The sequence below is a fragment of the Sorex fumeus genome, unplaced genomic scaffold, assembly GCF_029834395.1.
Source record: "Sorex fumeus unplaced genomic scaffold, SorFum_2.1 ptg000014l, whole genome shotgun sequence".
NCBI lineage: Eukaryota > Metazoa > Chordata > Mammalia > Eulipotyphla > Soricidae > Sorex > Sorex fumeus.
The window spans coordinates 4,748,700-4,762,894 of record NW_026606071.1 but is presented as its reverse complement, the minus strand read 5'-3'; the positions used below and the strand labels follow the sequence as shown (position 1 = coordinate 4,762,894).

General features: G+C 36.0%; 1 protein-coding gene across 1 annotated transcript in view; it reads left to right on the top strand.

Annotated features, from left to right (window-relative positions):
• TFPI (tissue factor pathway inhibitor) overlaps positions 1 to 14,195 on the top strand; it is a 55,097-nt gene that overhangs the window by 30,836 nt on the left and 10,066 nt on the right. The window contains exons 4-7 of the mRNA XM_056111961.1: positions 3,405 to 3,602; positions 6,088 to 6,129; positions 9,261 to 9,437; positions 10,252 to 10,347. Coding sequence (XP_055967936.1) covers positions 3,405 to 3,602; positions 6,088 to 6,129; positions 9,261 to 9,437; positions 10,252 to 10,347 — 513 coding nt within the window. The remainder of the gene's footprint in view (positions 1 to 3,404; positions 3,603 to 6,087; positions 6,130 to 9,260; positions 9,438 to 10,251; positions 10,348 to 14,195) is intronic.

Sequence of the window (14,195 nt, the reverse complement as noted above, 5' to 3'; positions counted from 1 at the left end):
GTTTAAATAAACTCCTTTGAACTGGGAGAGTGGTTAGCAGGGAGTAGATAGAACAATGCATTTATCTTATAAGGTTTCAGTAAGACTGGTCTAAGTTTGTATGAGTAGTTTGTTGGATGGAAGTTTCACAAAATATGAGTTATGTAAACTCTCTGACTTTAGTGGTCCAAACATAAGTAGTTGATGTAAATTACTGTGCGTGTAAGGCTGCTACATAAACTCTATAAAAGCCTGTATCTAATTTTTTGCCACAAAGAAGCACACAGTACATGTCTATGCCCCTGGGGAAAAAAATCTGTTAGATAATGGAATAGCATGCAGATTCTAAGATAATACTTGCCTTTAGGTTCCACTAGGTTCTCCCTCTAAATTCCAGAAGACTGAGAATTCTGACACACTCAAGGACCCTAAATCATGAGAGGGAGAGGGAGATGGTAATCCTCAACATATAAAAAAAATACTAACTACAAAATGATATAAACAAATAGACCATAATTCCACTTATATGGGCCTATTTGTTTTTCTGTTTTGTTGCCCAAGGCAAACCTTGAGCACTTTCTTAGTCACATGATAAGCATCTCTGACCCCCTAATCAAATTTACTATACATTGATATAACACCTTGAACTTCTTGAACATTGATGTAAATGACTAGTATCTGTAGCCTCCTGAATGAAGATCAAGTGCTGATACGAAAATTATTTTTATATCTACTATGACAGCATTGCTGTTCACTTTCAAAAGATTGATCCTAAGTAAGCAATGCACGAAAGACATACCTCCAACTCCTTGGGGTGGAATGGAATGCTATTGTCCCTCCCCTCTTCCACTTTAGGGATTTAAATGTGGGCTCAAGAGCAAAGGAATAGTGCAATAGAAAATAATAGCACAGGTTCCACATAAGAAATACTTTAAAAATGTGAATACTGAGGAAAAATAATTAGCTGTCAATGAATACAGAATAATAAATGAAAGTTAATTCTTAGTTTTTTCTAAGGGTATTTACTTGAATGGAAATGTTTTATTTAATTATATGTGTTACACCTAAATGATAACTTAACAATGTCATTCATACAGGTCCGTTACAATATGACTCAGTTTTTACAAACATTGGATATATCTAGAATAAATCTACATAGGGGACAGGGGACAGGGGACTCTCAAGTTACTGCTTATGAGGTGAAATGAGTAGTTTTTCTGTAATATTCTTTCAAAATGGAGATAAATTCCATAACTCAGAAGTCTGTGGTTATTAAATAATATAACTGAATAGCTCAGTCACCGTATTTAAGTCAGTACCATGAGTTGATGTTTACCAGTATGAAGATAGCTAAAAGTAATGTACACTTCCTGTGGTACCCTGCTGCCACCTGGTGGCAAAATTGTTAAATAGCAGGTTGAACTTGGTAAATCCTTAATATAGTAGTTTTCAGCATGTAATAAGGATTTCCAAATATATTAAAAGTAAAAAAGAAAAAGAAACCAAAGAAAGGAATGATCGATGAAAACTAATCTGATATTAACTATTGCTTCATAAGAATAGAGATGCCTTTCTGAAAGACAGCTTCATACTCTTTAAAGTTGCCTTTAAGGCCTTTAAAGTTCCAGTAACACTCACTTGGGACTCAGAAACACTTTATTATATGTGAAGCGGTAAAGGAATTTGTGAAATAACAATATTTAACAAAAATACTAAAAATTGTATAATGGGGCTGGAGCAATAGATAGCAGTTTGGGAGTTTGCCTTGAACAGGGCTGACCCGGGTTCCATCCCCGAAATCCCAGAAGCACCCCCAGGAGAAATTCCTGAGTACAGAGCAAGGGATCCCTGAATGTCTCTGGGTGTGCTCCCCATAAAAAAAACGTTTGTACTTCTATATTATTCCTCAGAATTATTTAAACAAATTTCTGGTGTGCAGGTATCAGAAAACCACAAAGAATGAGTTTTTCATTGATTACCCTTCACTACTGCTGAACTAAAAGAAATCTCTACTTTTTTCTAGGTCAGTTATTTACAATATTACTCAATTCCCAATTGGTCCAGTGTTACAGTCTTAAGAAATATCTGTACACAAAAGTAGAGAATTTACTCTGCATTTTCCTTTAGCTGTTGTTTGAAAAAGCAACAAATTACCAAAATCAACTATTAAAACTCTATAGTTAGGGGCTGGAGAGATAGCACAGCAGGTAGGGCGTTTACCTTGCATGCGACCAACCCGGGTTCGATTCTCAGCGTCCCATATGGTCCCCTGAGCACCGCCAGGAGTATCTCCTGAGTGCAGAGCTAGGAGGAACCCCTGAGCATCGCCAGGTGTGACCAAAAAAGAAAAGAGAGAGAGAGAGAGAGAGAGAGAGAGATTACTTCAGATTACTAGGAGACCCACTCAAGGGTGAGATCTCAACAAAGTATGTTCTTCCCTCAGTTAGTAATCTACTTAAATAGTTGTAATAAATCTACTTCTAAAAAAGTAAATAAATATAACTCTATAGTTAATAAACTCTGTTTCATTGACGATTTTGTAAATTTTCACTTTTTATGATTAGAATACCTTTCTGTGGTTTCCTTTTATTTATATATTCCACCTTTGTTGTTTCTGCGAGTTGCATGTGCTGGAATGGGGTGTTTGCTGGGAGTTGCGCATCTGCAGGGTGCTTACACACCACACCACAGTGATTGCTGCGTGCCACATATGTCACTCGTGGTGCTTGTACACATGCTTGCCAGGGGTTATATTCATCTAGCATGGTGCTTGTAGTACACACCAGACTTCACTATGGAATCTAAGTAGATGCAGTGTTTACACACTTTAACAGCAGGGCTAGCCCAAATGCCATGCTGTCTGCTGTGCTCCAACAAAGGCCACACACTTGTATTTTGATCTCAGATAATAGAGGTACACAACGTGCTAGGCACTGTGGAAGATGCCAGGAATTGAACTCTAGGTCTCACACTTGCAAGGCCAGCACGGTTTGTCTCTAGTCATTCATTCCCCAGGTAGAAAATCCTATCTTATGGCCATTATAATTAGTTGCTTTAAAGGAAGAACATATTGAGGGCTGAAGAGATAGCACAGGAGTGAAGGCTCATGCCTGTATGAGGCCCACCTGGTTCAATCCCTGGCACCACAAGTTTCCTCAAGCCTCTCTGGGTCCAGCCGTGCAAGTCCTTGAATATTGCCAGTGCAGACTGGGCAATTCCCAGCATCACAGGACCCAAGCAGTGCCTCATTCTATAACCTTCACATTGAACATTGACCTAGTTTGGCCAAGATTTACTATGGAAATCTTGGAAACCCTATGACTCCCTAAGCATAGTTGGAAGCCCTCCCCTCAAAAAAGGAAGTGAAAAACAAAAGACATATTTACAGGGTTTCTGAGGATTATATGCTTTTTTTTACCTTGCAGGTGTCAGCTTGCCACCACTGAAACTTGTAAATTCATTCTGTGCCTATAAACCAGACGATGGACCATGCAAAGCATTGATAACTAGGTATTTTTTCAACATCCGCACTCAACAGTGTGAAGAGTTTATATACGGAGGATGTGAAGGAAATCAGAATCGATTTGAAACCCTGGAAGAGTGTAAAGAACAATGTGTAAGAGGTAGGTTTGTAAGGACACATCACTCAGAGTGTGTATCTAATCATTGATTTCAAAAATCAGAAAAAAGGAGAATTAAGAAATATTGTGACACTTGGAGGAATATCTTTTGCACATCTTAAGTATTTAGATTCAATTCAATTTTTTCTTCCCAATTAGTTGTTATATATTTTCTCCATTTGTTTTCCTATATTCTTGTCCACCATAAGCAACAAGAAATGCCTGGAAGTTTGCAGAACAGCTTTTATATCTATAATGAAGTGAATGTAATAATTTAAGCTTCCTCTGGTGACTGTGAATTGTCAGGAAAGAAATTACTGATCACATTGACTTAGTCTTTGCCTTATTAATACAATGACTTATGGTAATTAATACAATAATCTTTAGTATCCTGACCCTCGTCAGGATACTAAATTTGATCATTCACATTGAGGATGTCAAAGTCATTAAGATATTCTAAGCATGGGGGCTTGAGTGATAGCACAGCGGGTAGGGTGTTTGCCTTGCACGCAGCCGACCCGGGTTTGATTCCCAGCATCCCATATGGTCCCCCGAGCACCACCAGGAGTAATTTCTGAGTGCAAGAGCCAGGAATAACCCCTGTGCATCGCCAGGTGTGACCCAAAAAGAAAAAAAAGACATTCTAAGCATGAATGTGCATACACTCACAGACACAAACACATGTACACACACATACACACACACACACACACCACTTTATGACATTCTTTGGAAACTTGGAATACTATAAAAAAGAAAATCATTCCTGCTGATCTATGCAGACTTTATTGAACTCAACTTTTCTTATCATATTCTTACTGATAAAACATTGTGAAACTTAAAAAAGAGATAAACTGTTATTTTCTTTTATAGATGTTATAAGCATTTTTCTCTCTACAGAATAACCTCCTCACTCTGTCTCAACACACCTTACTTAGCTTATTTATTATAAGCTAATCAATCACAATCACAACCATCCTGTTATTCATCGATTGCTTCGAGGAGGCCCCAGTAACGTCTCCTTCGTCCTAGCCCTGAGATTTTTTTTAAAAAGTGCCATATTCGAGGCTCTTTCAGAGTTAGGAGAATGAGACCCTTCATTGTTACTGGTATTTGGCATATTGGGTACGCCACGGGGAGTTTGCCAGACTCTGCTGTTTGGGCAGGTTACATTCGGTAGCCTACCAGTTTGTCCAAAGTAGGAATGAGATGATATTCGCGGCCGCTCGCTTCCAGGAGCTGAGTGTGATAATCTCTGGATCCTGGCCGTTGTTGGGGTTACACGGCAGTTGGTGGGTGTAACTGTCTAGCTACTGGCAGGTCCAGTCCCAAACCGTGCAGGCTTGGAGATCTCAGCCCCGGGTCCCACACACCTGGGTTCCTCTGCCAGTTCTTCTATGTGTGAGGCTCATCCAAGTGTGTGGAAAGTGGTCCCAGCATGGCCTTGGCTGGGGCCCGGAGGTCTTCAGCTGTTGGGCCCTGGTGGGGACAGTCAGGCACAGGGTAGGAGACTCTGCCTTGTTCTCTCCCGGGAGCTGAGTCTGATAATCTCTGGATCCTGGCCGTTGTTGGGGTTACACGGCAGTTGGTGGGTGTAACTGTCTAGCTACTGGCAGGTCCAGTCCCAAACGTGCAGGCTTGGAGATCTTAGCCCCGGGTCCTACCTAATAAAAACTAAGATAATAAAAACACAAATGATTCTACAACAGAACTTCACTTATTGTATTCATTTTAACTTTAAAAATAATATTTAAGCTTATAGCATATAATACAGTACCATATAATATAACGTCTAAATAAGAATACATTGAAGTATGTTGGGTCAAAGACAGCATAACATTTCAGTCCTTAAGTAAGATAATTCAATTAATTCTATGAAGTTAAACAAAAAGGAAATAATGTGTTACATATACATTTTACTTTATTACTCTTCTGTGCTTGAGTTGAGACAACAAGGATAAGTGTGGGGAATAATAAGGAAACATAATCTGGACCTTTCCACCGTTATACTTGATCCATTGTGGAAATGATTCATTTTTAATATACAAAGTAGTTTATTTAAATCACTTTCATGTTTCATATTATGTTAAAAAAAACAACTAGTTTAACATGGACATTTGAGTAACAAGTTCAGTACAGCATAGATTCTTGTTGGAGATTATGGGCCACACCCAAGGCTGCTCAAGGCTACTGGTTCTGTTTTCCGAGCAGTGCTCTGGGGATCTTGTAGTACAGGGGATCAAACCCAGATTATCTGCATGCAAAACAAGCTCTTCAACACCTGTGACATCTCTTCATCTCTATAAATTTTTATTTTTGCAAATATGTTAGAAACTTTTAACATAATTTTAGTGACTGTTAAATTAGAATGTAGGTAATTTCATGGAAAGCTTTTTTAGGAATACAAAGAAATATTATTTATTTATATTCTGCCTCAAAATAATAGTAATGGTATTAAAACATTATACATGTATTTTTTTTCTTACAGGCTATCGGAAAGGAAAATGGGTAAAGAAAACACTTCACAAAGGTGATCATATTTGTGTGTTATTTGTGTAAAAATATAGTTTAGATGTTGCTAGTTTACTTTTGTTCTCAGATCTGTAATCCATTAATAAGGTCAGCATTTATGAGTATAAGCAGTTTTCAGACAATGCGAATGTATATATGGTTCTCAAGAATCTATATGCAAAAGTAATTGGAGATATTACACAATAAATAATGGCTCATTTATTTTGTTTAGCTTTTATTTTATTATTTTTTATTTTTTGCTTTTGGGTCACACCCAGTGATGTACAGGAATTACTCCTGGCGGGCTGGGGTACTATATGGGATACTGGGAATTGAATGTGGGTTGGCTGCATGCCAGTTACCGTGCTAACGCTCCAGCCCCTAGTGGCTCATTTTTGCATTATTTGGTGCATATAAATATTTTTTTAACTTTTGGGGGCTGGAACAATAGCATAGTGGGTAGGGCGTTTGCCTTGCACACAGCCAAGATGGCCAACCCTGGCTCAATTCCCAGCATCCCATATGGTCCCCCCGAGCACAGCCAGGAGTAATTCCTGAGTGCAAGAGCCAGGAATAACCTCTGAGCATCACCAGGTGAGACCCAAAAAGCAAAAAATATATATATATTTAACTTTTGATAGAAATTTTTTATTTATTCTTTATTTAACTAAAAATAAACTATTTTTGTTGAATACATTATATCAACACAAGAAAAAAATTCTCATCAACAGCAATAAAATCAGCTACTTTTATTTATTTTGGGCAGCGGGTGCTCATGAGTGGTGCTCAAACAGGGAGTACTCTTGGCAATACTCTAAGGGCAGTTCAACCTAGAGATCCTGCAGGTTCCCACCCCCAGAATCTGATACCCATTCCTTTTTAATGATTCTCTAGAAAGTGATTTGATCCAGTTGCAATATGTGGTAATGTGATATTTACCTTTGAATGAGAAAATAGCAACAAAAATCAAATTATTAACTATGAAAATGTTACAAAGTATAACATATATATTAATTTCACAGATTTTTACTTGTGTGAAAAAAAGGCTGAAAAATATTCTCTTGCTTCACTAATAAATTGAGGCAGTTTATTGCCCAAAATATGAACCAGTTTTAATTCAAACAAAAATTTAGAAATAAAGTTTGTACACACAGAATAAGTTAATGAATTGACTAAAATTGCATTCTATAAATATGGAATTATTCTGAGATTTTTTTAATATTTCAAATAAATTATACTCATTATATGTAATAACAAAGACTACAACATACTTAAAAATAGAGTTTTTGTTGTTCATATGTTTTAAAATTTAAGGAGTCCTATGAAGACCCAGAGAGATAGAACAACAGACCGGAGAATGGATTTGCTTGCAGGTGGAAAAGCAAATTTGATTCCCAGCATCACGCTGATCCCTGAACCCTGCCAGCAGCTACCCCATGCACTAAACTTGGAGTAAGCCCTATGCATTATCTCCCCAATTTTTTATGTCAATAAATACTTTCAGAGTTCATAAATAAAAATTAGTTTTTAAATATTTTTCTTTTTCATAAAAGAACATAAGAATTTAAAGGGCTTTTTTCCTCCTCTCATGTGTTAAGTTTAACTACAATATTTACATGGGAGTAATACTAACATACTTTGAGAAAAACTAAAAAATAAACCATATCAAAATAACTTTCAAGTTAGTACTTTGAAGAACCAGAGCCATAGTACAGTAGGGAGTGCACATTTGCCTTGAACTCAGCTAAAGCGAGTTCAATCCCTAGCATTCCTTAAGGTCCCTTGAGCAGTGCCTGGAGTAATTCCTTAGTGCAAAACCAGGATTAAGCTCTGAGCTTTGCCAAAACCAAAGGCCAAACAGACAAAAGTAAATTATTACTTGAAATCCTAATTGAAAATACATAGTTGCACAGTATTAAAATGGTATTTTACATAATTAACAATTTTCAGAGTACAGTGATTTTATTATTTATTTTTATTTATTGGGCCACACCTATAGTGTGTTGTGCTTACTCCAGGCTCCGGCTAAGTAATTACTCCTGGTGGCACTAAAAACACCACAAGTAGTGCCAAGAAAAGAACCTAGATTAGACACAAGGGCCTTTTGTCATGTGCATTGTCTCCTGGACCCCAGTGTGCTTTTATATGCATATATGCAATTTTTGCATAAATCACTAATAATGGTAAGTACATGTGTGTGTATTATAGATGCATCATCGTGTTTTTGTTCATTTTTAGACTAATAATGTACAAGAAATAAATTTAGTAATTCAGATTTTACCTTAAAAACTCAAGCCTAATATGGTTTGTAATTTTGAAAATTAATAAAACCTTTTCATAACAGAGTTTGTAGTTTTGCTTGGAGATGAGCCTTGTTAGACAGACAGTAGAACTCAACAGCATAACTTTTGTGACAGCTATGTTTAGCTTGCTTTGGAGCACTATCAAAGGATAAGTTTGAAGTGCCTTTTCAATCCTTGAACATGTATTTCCTTTCTGTCTCTGCAAAGTTGGAGTCTTTCCAGTGTTGGAGAAGGAAGACAAGTGATAGATATGGTGGTGAGGATGCACCTAACACAGATATTAATTTCAGCTAAGAATTCAGGAACTTCTAAGAATAGCCATGAAAGCTTCCATCACAGTTTCTTCTTCAAATATTTTGAAGTTCAAACTATTATTAGTGAAGCAATACATTACATTTCTTTGCCTACTTAGATGTCTACAACTAAACGGTGAAATTTTCATAAATATTTCTTAATTGTCAGTGCACATAACTATAATAAAAAATAATTTATTATTTTTCTACAGTGTATTTTTATTTCCAAATCAAAAGTAAAATAACTTTATTTATTTTGCCTCAATTCATGAAATGTTCATAATTAATGTCCTATTAATTTTATTCTAAGAAATTTAAACCTCAAAATTCCATTAGCAAAAAGTGTAAATAGTTACAATCTATCCTAAATATCATTGAAGACATCATAAGAAAATTTTAATAGGGTATGCCTGTAGATTAATTTATAATTTTGTCTTTTCTCTCTAAATTCTTATGTCTAAATCCTTGCCAAATTTAAATTGATGACTTGTACATTTAATTCAATCTTTTTAATTAACCAGAGATCATTTGTTTATACATTTTTTACATTTTAGTAAAGCCAGATTTCTGCTTTTTGGAAGAAGATCCTGGAATCTGTCGTGGATATATTACTAGATATTTTTATAACAATCAGTCCCAGCAGTGTGAAGATTTCAAGTATGGTGGATGCCTTGGGAATCTCAACAACTTTGAATCATTGGAAGAATGCAAAAAAACCTGTGAGCTTCCATGTAAGTCTATTTCCCATATGATTTTACTTTATTCATAAACATTCATTTTAAAATTAATCTCTTAGAATATGTTCAGGTGCACTTGGGTATTATTTTGCCGATAAGTATATTTATTTTCAATATATCTGAAATAATTATAGTTGCTATGTTAAAAATAAATAAAGCTGGGCTGGAGCTATATAGTAAAGTGGATAAGGTGCTTGCCTTGCATACAGCCAATTTGGGTTAGATCCCCGGAATTCCATGTGATCCTCTGAGCCCTGCCAGAACTGATCTCTGAGTCAGAGCCAGGAATAAATTCTAAGAAACATTAAATATGAACTTCTCAGTCCACTCCCCCGCCCCCTAAAAAATTAAAACCCTAAGGATTTTTTTAAATCTCTGTATATTATATAAATCATTTCTATAGATAAAACTTTTCATGTTATAATTATTTAGTATTTCTTCTTAAGCATAGTATGGCATCACTTAGGCATGTGGTTAGGATCGCTAAAACCCTTTGTTTTTTCAACAATTTGAGGAGAAATAATTATTTGAAACCCGCCATCTGCATTTCACCTGAACATAAAGTTTATTAAAAGAAAGACTAAAACATTAACTTTTACATATGTACAAAATGCACATGCAAAAAAAAATGCACATGCATATACAAATTTGTGTAAGCATATTACATAAATCCATTGCTTCCTTGCCATAGAGCTCAGGGAAAAATATCTAAAAATCTACATTTCTTAAACTCTGCTATGCTTTGTATTATACATACAATTATGGACTATGATAGTGTCTTATATTTTAATTTACTGGATTTTACCAGTGAATGCTTTGGAAGATGATGATTCTAAAACCCAGACTGATGCAGTGAATAGTAACTCCTTGGCTCCCCAGCCTACCAAGGTTGCCAGATTTTTGGGTAAGAATTTCTCTCTCTTGTTTCAATTGTTGTGAAATCATGATCAGAGAAGATGTGGAACACTAGAATTGTATTTATAAAATATATGTTTTGTTATCTAATAATAGGTGTGTTGAAAACTGAGTTTTAAAACATTGATGACAATTCCACAAAAGTGATAATTATACTAATTTAGTTAAAAGTATGCTTTAAAGTAGAGTTTTGATAATATTCATGTGAAAACAACAGTATGTCAAATTTAACTTATAAATTGTTAACCTCAAAATCTGATGGCAAATGAGATTATAGCAGTACTGTGTCAAAGCTAGTTTATAATATTTTTAAGCTGATGACAGCATCAGGAAAATTTTCTGGTATTAATCATGGACAGTAAAGGAATTTGTTAAAAGTCTGCCTGCAAAGGAGATGCCATTGAAAGGAATTTAGTTTGCACATCTGAAGATGTCCTCTCTGTACTCTAACCTGTCAACATGCATATCAAATTTAAAGAAAAATACAGGAAGTATGTCCACAAAAATGCAAAGCTATGGAAGATAGTGGACATATTGGAAAACCTAACCCCAAACCACAAATATGTTGGCAATTAGAAACAACTTCAAAAAACTGAAAAGTTAAAAGGAAAAATGTAAGTTTCTACCCAGATATAAAAAGTACTACTTTTAAAATATATTTATACTTTTTAAATATAGACATTTAAATTATGTTCAAAATTGGTGATTTGGAGACCAGAAAGTAGTATTACAGGTAAGGCCCTATTTGCACCTGAACAACCCAGTTTAGATCCTGGAACCCTATATGGTCCTCTTAGTCCAGACAGGAGTATTGCCTGAGTACAACGTCAGGAGTCATCCTTGAGCACAACCTTATGTGCACATCCCCTGCAAAAAAAAAAAAATGTAGATTTCTTACAGGAAGTACACAGGAAGGATTAAATGTTAACTTGGAAAGAGTTGAAAGAGATTTTTGGAGATCCGTGCCATCGCAGCAGCATAAGTGAAGTATGTCATATTTTCACCACCCTAGCTTTAAGACAGAATCTGATGTCGTCAGCATGTCTTTAACCATCTTTCTTTCCACCAGGCAAATAAGAGAGCAAGCAAACAGAATGCATATTAAACTTCTGCAAGAATAGATGTGAAGCACTGCAATACTCAGATGGGTTATCCAACATAGGGATGTAAATGTTCAGTTTAGTATCATACTGATCTGATGATGTCTATGGGACTTTCTTCAGCTCCAAATGACACTTTAGAATTCATAATGACTGAAAACACAGAAGTAGGACTGAAAAGTGTAGAGGCACAAGCTTGAGTCAGGGACACTGCAGTGCATGAAATACAATCCTGTGAAAGAGAATTGAGTTCGTTTATGCCTGGGACTTGATCCTTTCCATTTCAGTCTCTTCACCACCCATTCATAATCCCTCAATCCAGTCTGAAAATAAGGATTACCTCACAGAATTAAATATAACTGTCTTTCTGTAAATATGTTTACTTTTTAATATGAAATATTCAAAAATGCACACATATCATAGGAATTAAATTTCTTAAGTGATATATATACTCTTGAGGAGTTTTTTCACAGCATTTGAGATATCCTAATGGGCACAGAAAGTTTTAGTCAGAGTTGGACAATACGGTAATCAAAATGCTGAAACATTCTAGGTTTGTTAATAGAGCAGAAAATTCAAAGCTAAGTGAATGGTATTGATTTTTAAATACTTTTTTTTATAAAAATGATAGCACCTTTGTAGTTCTAATTTATAATACATAAAATTAATTTTATCACATTTTTTCTGTGTCCTTCCAGCACTGTGTGTTTCCGTGATATTTTGCTTTCTCTGGTCAAGTGTCACATGTTGAAAGAATACTAAATCGCATTGCTTCATTGCTTTGACATATGTAAAAGATTAGAATGGCATACTTGTTAGAAGTTAAAGGTGCTTATAATATCATATGTCTGCAAATAAATGAAATGTATAAAATCAGTTTTCAATGTTTCACTGTATTTTGCTTAGATTATTTATTCAAATATTTCATAATTTAAAATTTAAAAATTGTAAATATAGATCAGGAGTTGGTTTTGCCTACAAATTTTATGAAGAGTACGGCATACTGTCTAAACAGAGGAAAATAAAGTGTTAAATATGACACTCAAATGCTTTTGTGGATGCATATTTAAAAAATGCAATACTAAATTAATGGTCATAATATAAATTTATTATCTAAGGAAAGAGTAAACACTTCGCAAAATAAATTTAAAATAAAACAATATTGTTGCTTGGATAGCTAATACAGGGATTAAGTTGCCTGCAGAGAACCAGGTTGTATCCTAGGCATTGCGAGATCCCCAAAGCAGCATTGGGACTGACCTTTCAGCGCAGAGAACAGAAATACCACGCTCCCCCTCCCTATACCTCCCACATCCTGCACTGCCTGCAGCGTTCCCTCTTCCCCCTGACCTACCAATAAGGAAAATAAAACGGTATTGAAGGCAGTGGATTCCAGTCACAGGGTGCAGCTCCAAGGCTGGTCTGGAGCCTTTTTTACAGCGCTGATGCTTGTATGAGCCGAGCACTAGCCCTGTACTTGATCTGTCTCCTTCCACGCCTGAGTGAACTCTGATCCCCTCGCCCTTGCCTTGCATGGGAACGTAAATCTCCCTGAACCGGTAGACATAAGTGCCACGTTTGGATGTGATGCATATATACTTTGCATCTGAACAAAAGAAAACAATGCTAAAAGGATTTTTATTTTAAATAATATTCATTTGAAGAACAAATCTCTTAAAGTAATTGCATTTTAAAATTAGAACAAATAATCCTTTATTTTCAGAAAACTAGTTTGTTTATTCTCTACATTTGCCTCAAAAATCTAAATCCCACTATCCAATATAACCTATTTTCCATTTTTTTCTGGAAATGTAAATGTATTGCTTTCTTTTTGATGTTTGGGCCACACCTAACTGTGCTCAGGTCTTAATTTCTGGCTTTGTGCTCAGGGATCACTCCTGACAGTGCTTAGAGCATCATATGTGGTGCTGGAGAATCAAACTTGGGTGAGCTTTACACAAACCAAGGACTCTACTGGCTTTTCAGTCTTTTCAGCCCTTGTTTCCTTTTCTTATGGTTCCTAATGATTTTGGTTTAAAACATGAATAATGCTGCAATAATTGCCATAATAGCACAGCGGTAAGGCATTTGCCTTGCACGCAACCTGCCTGGCCGAGTCGGGTTCGATTCCCCCACCCCTCTCGGAGAGCCCGGCAAGCTACAGAGAGCATCTAGCCTGCACGCAAAGCCTGGCAAGCTACCCGTGATGTATACAGTATGCCAAACACAGTAATAACAAGTCTCACAATGGAGACGTTACTGGGCCTGCTCGAGCAAATCGATGAACAACAGGAAGACTGCTACAGTGATACAATTGCCATAAGTTTCATAGAAATGGAAACCCCTCAAGGATAGCAATAAAATCCTGGCCCCATTGCCCTGACACCTGGCTGTTCCCTTGTCTTCCCTGTCCAAGATACAGAATATAGAAATGCAGCTGTCCTGCACTATCAAAATCTGGATGATCCTTTTCATCCCATCCAAGTGGAAAAGCACAGGAAGGAAGTTGTGTCCCCACCTGTCTTACTCCCAAATGATCCTTCAAAAAAGGCCTTTTGCAGTTCTGTAAAGACTCTTAATGTCAGCTACAGATAATTATATCAAGCATAATCAGTACAATTACAGTAATATTAGCTGTTATAATTTAAAAATGTATAACTATTTTTGTGGTTTTAACAATGTGTAGTATTCTCTATGGATATCTGATCCTTTGGAAAATATCCCATAAGGTTTGGTA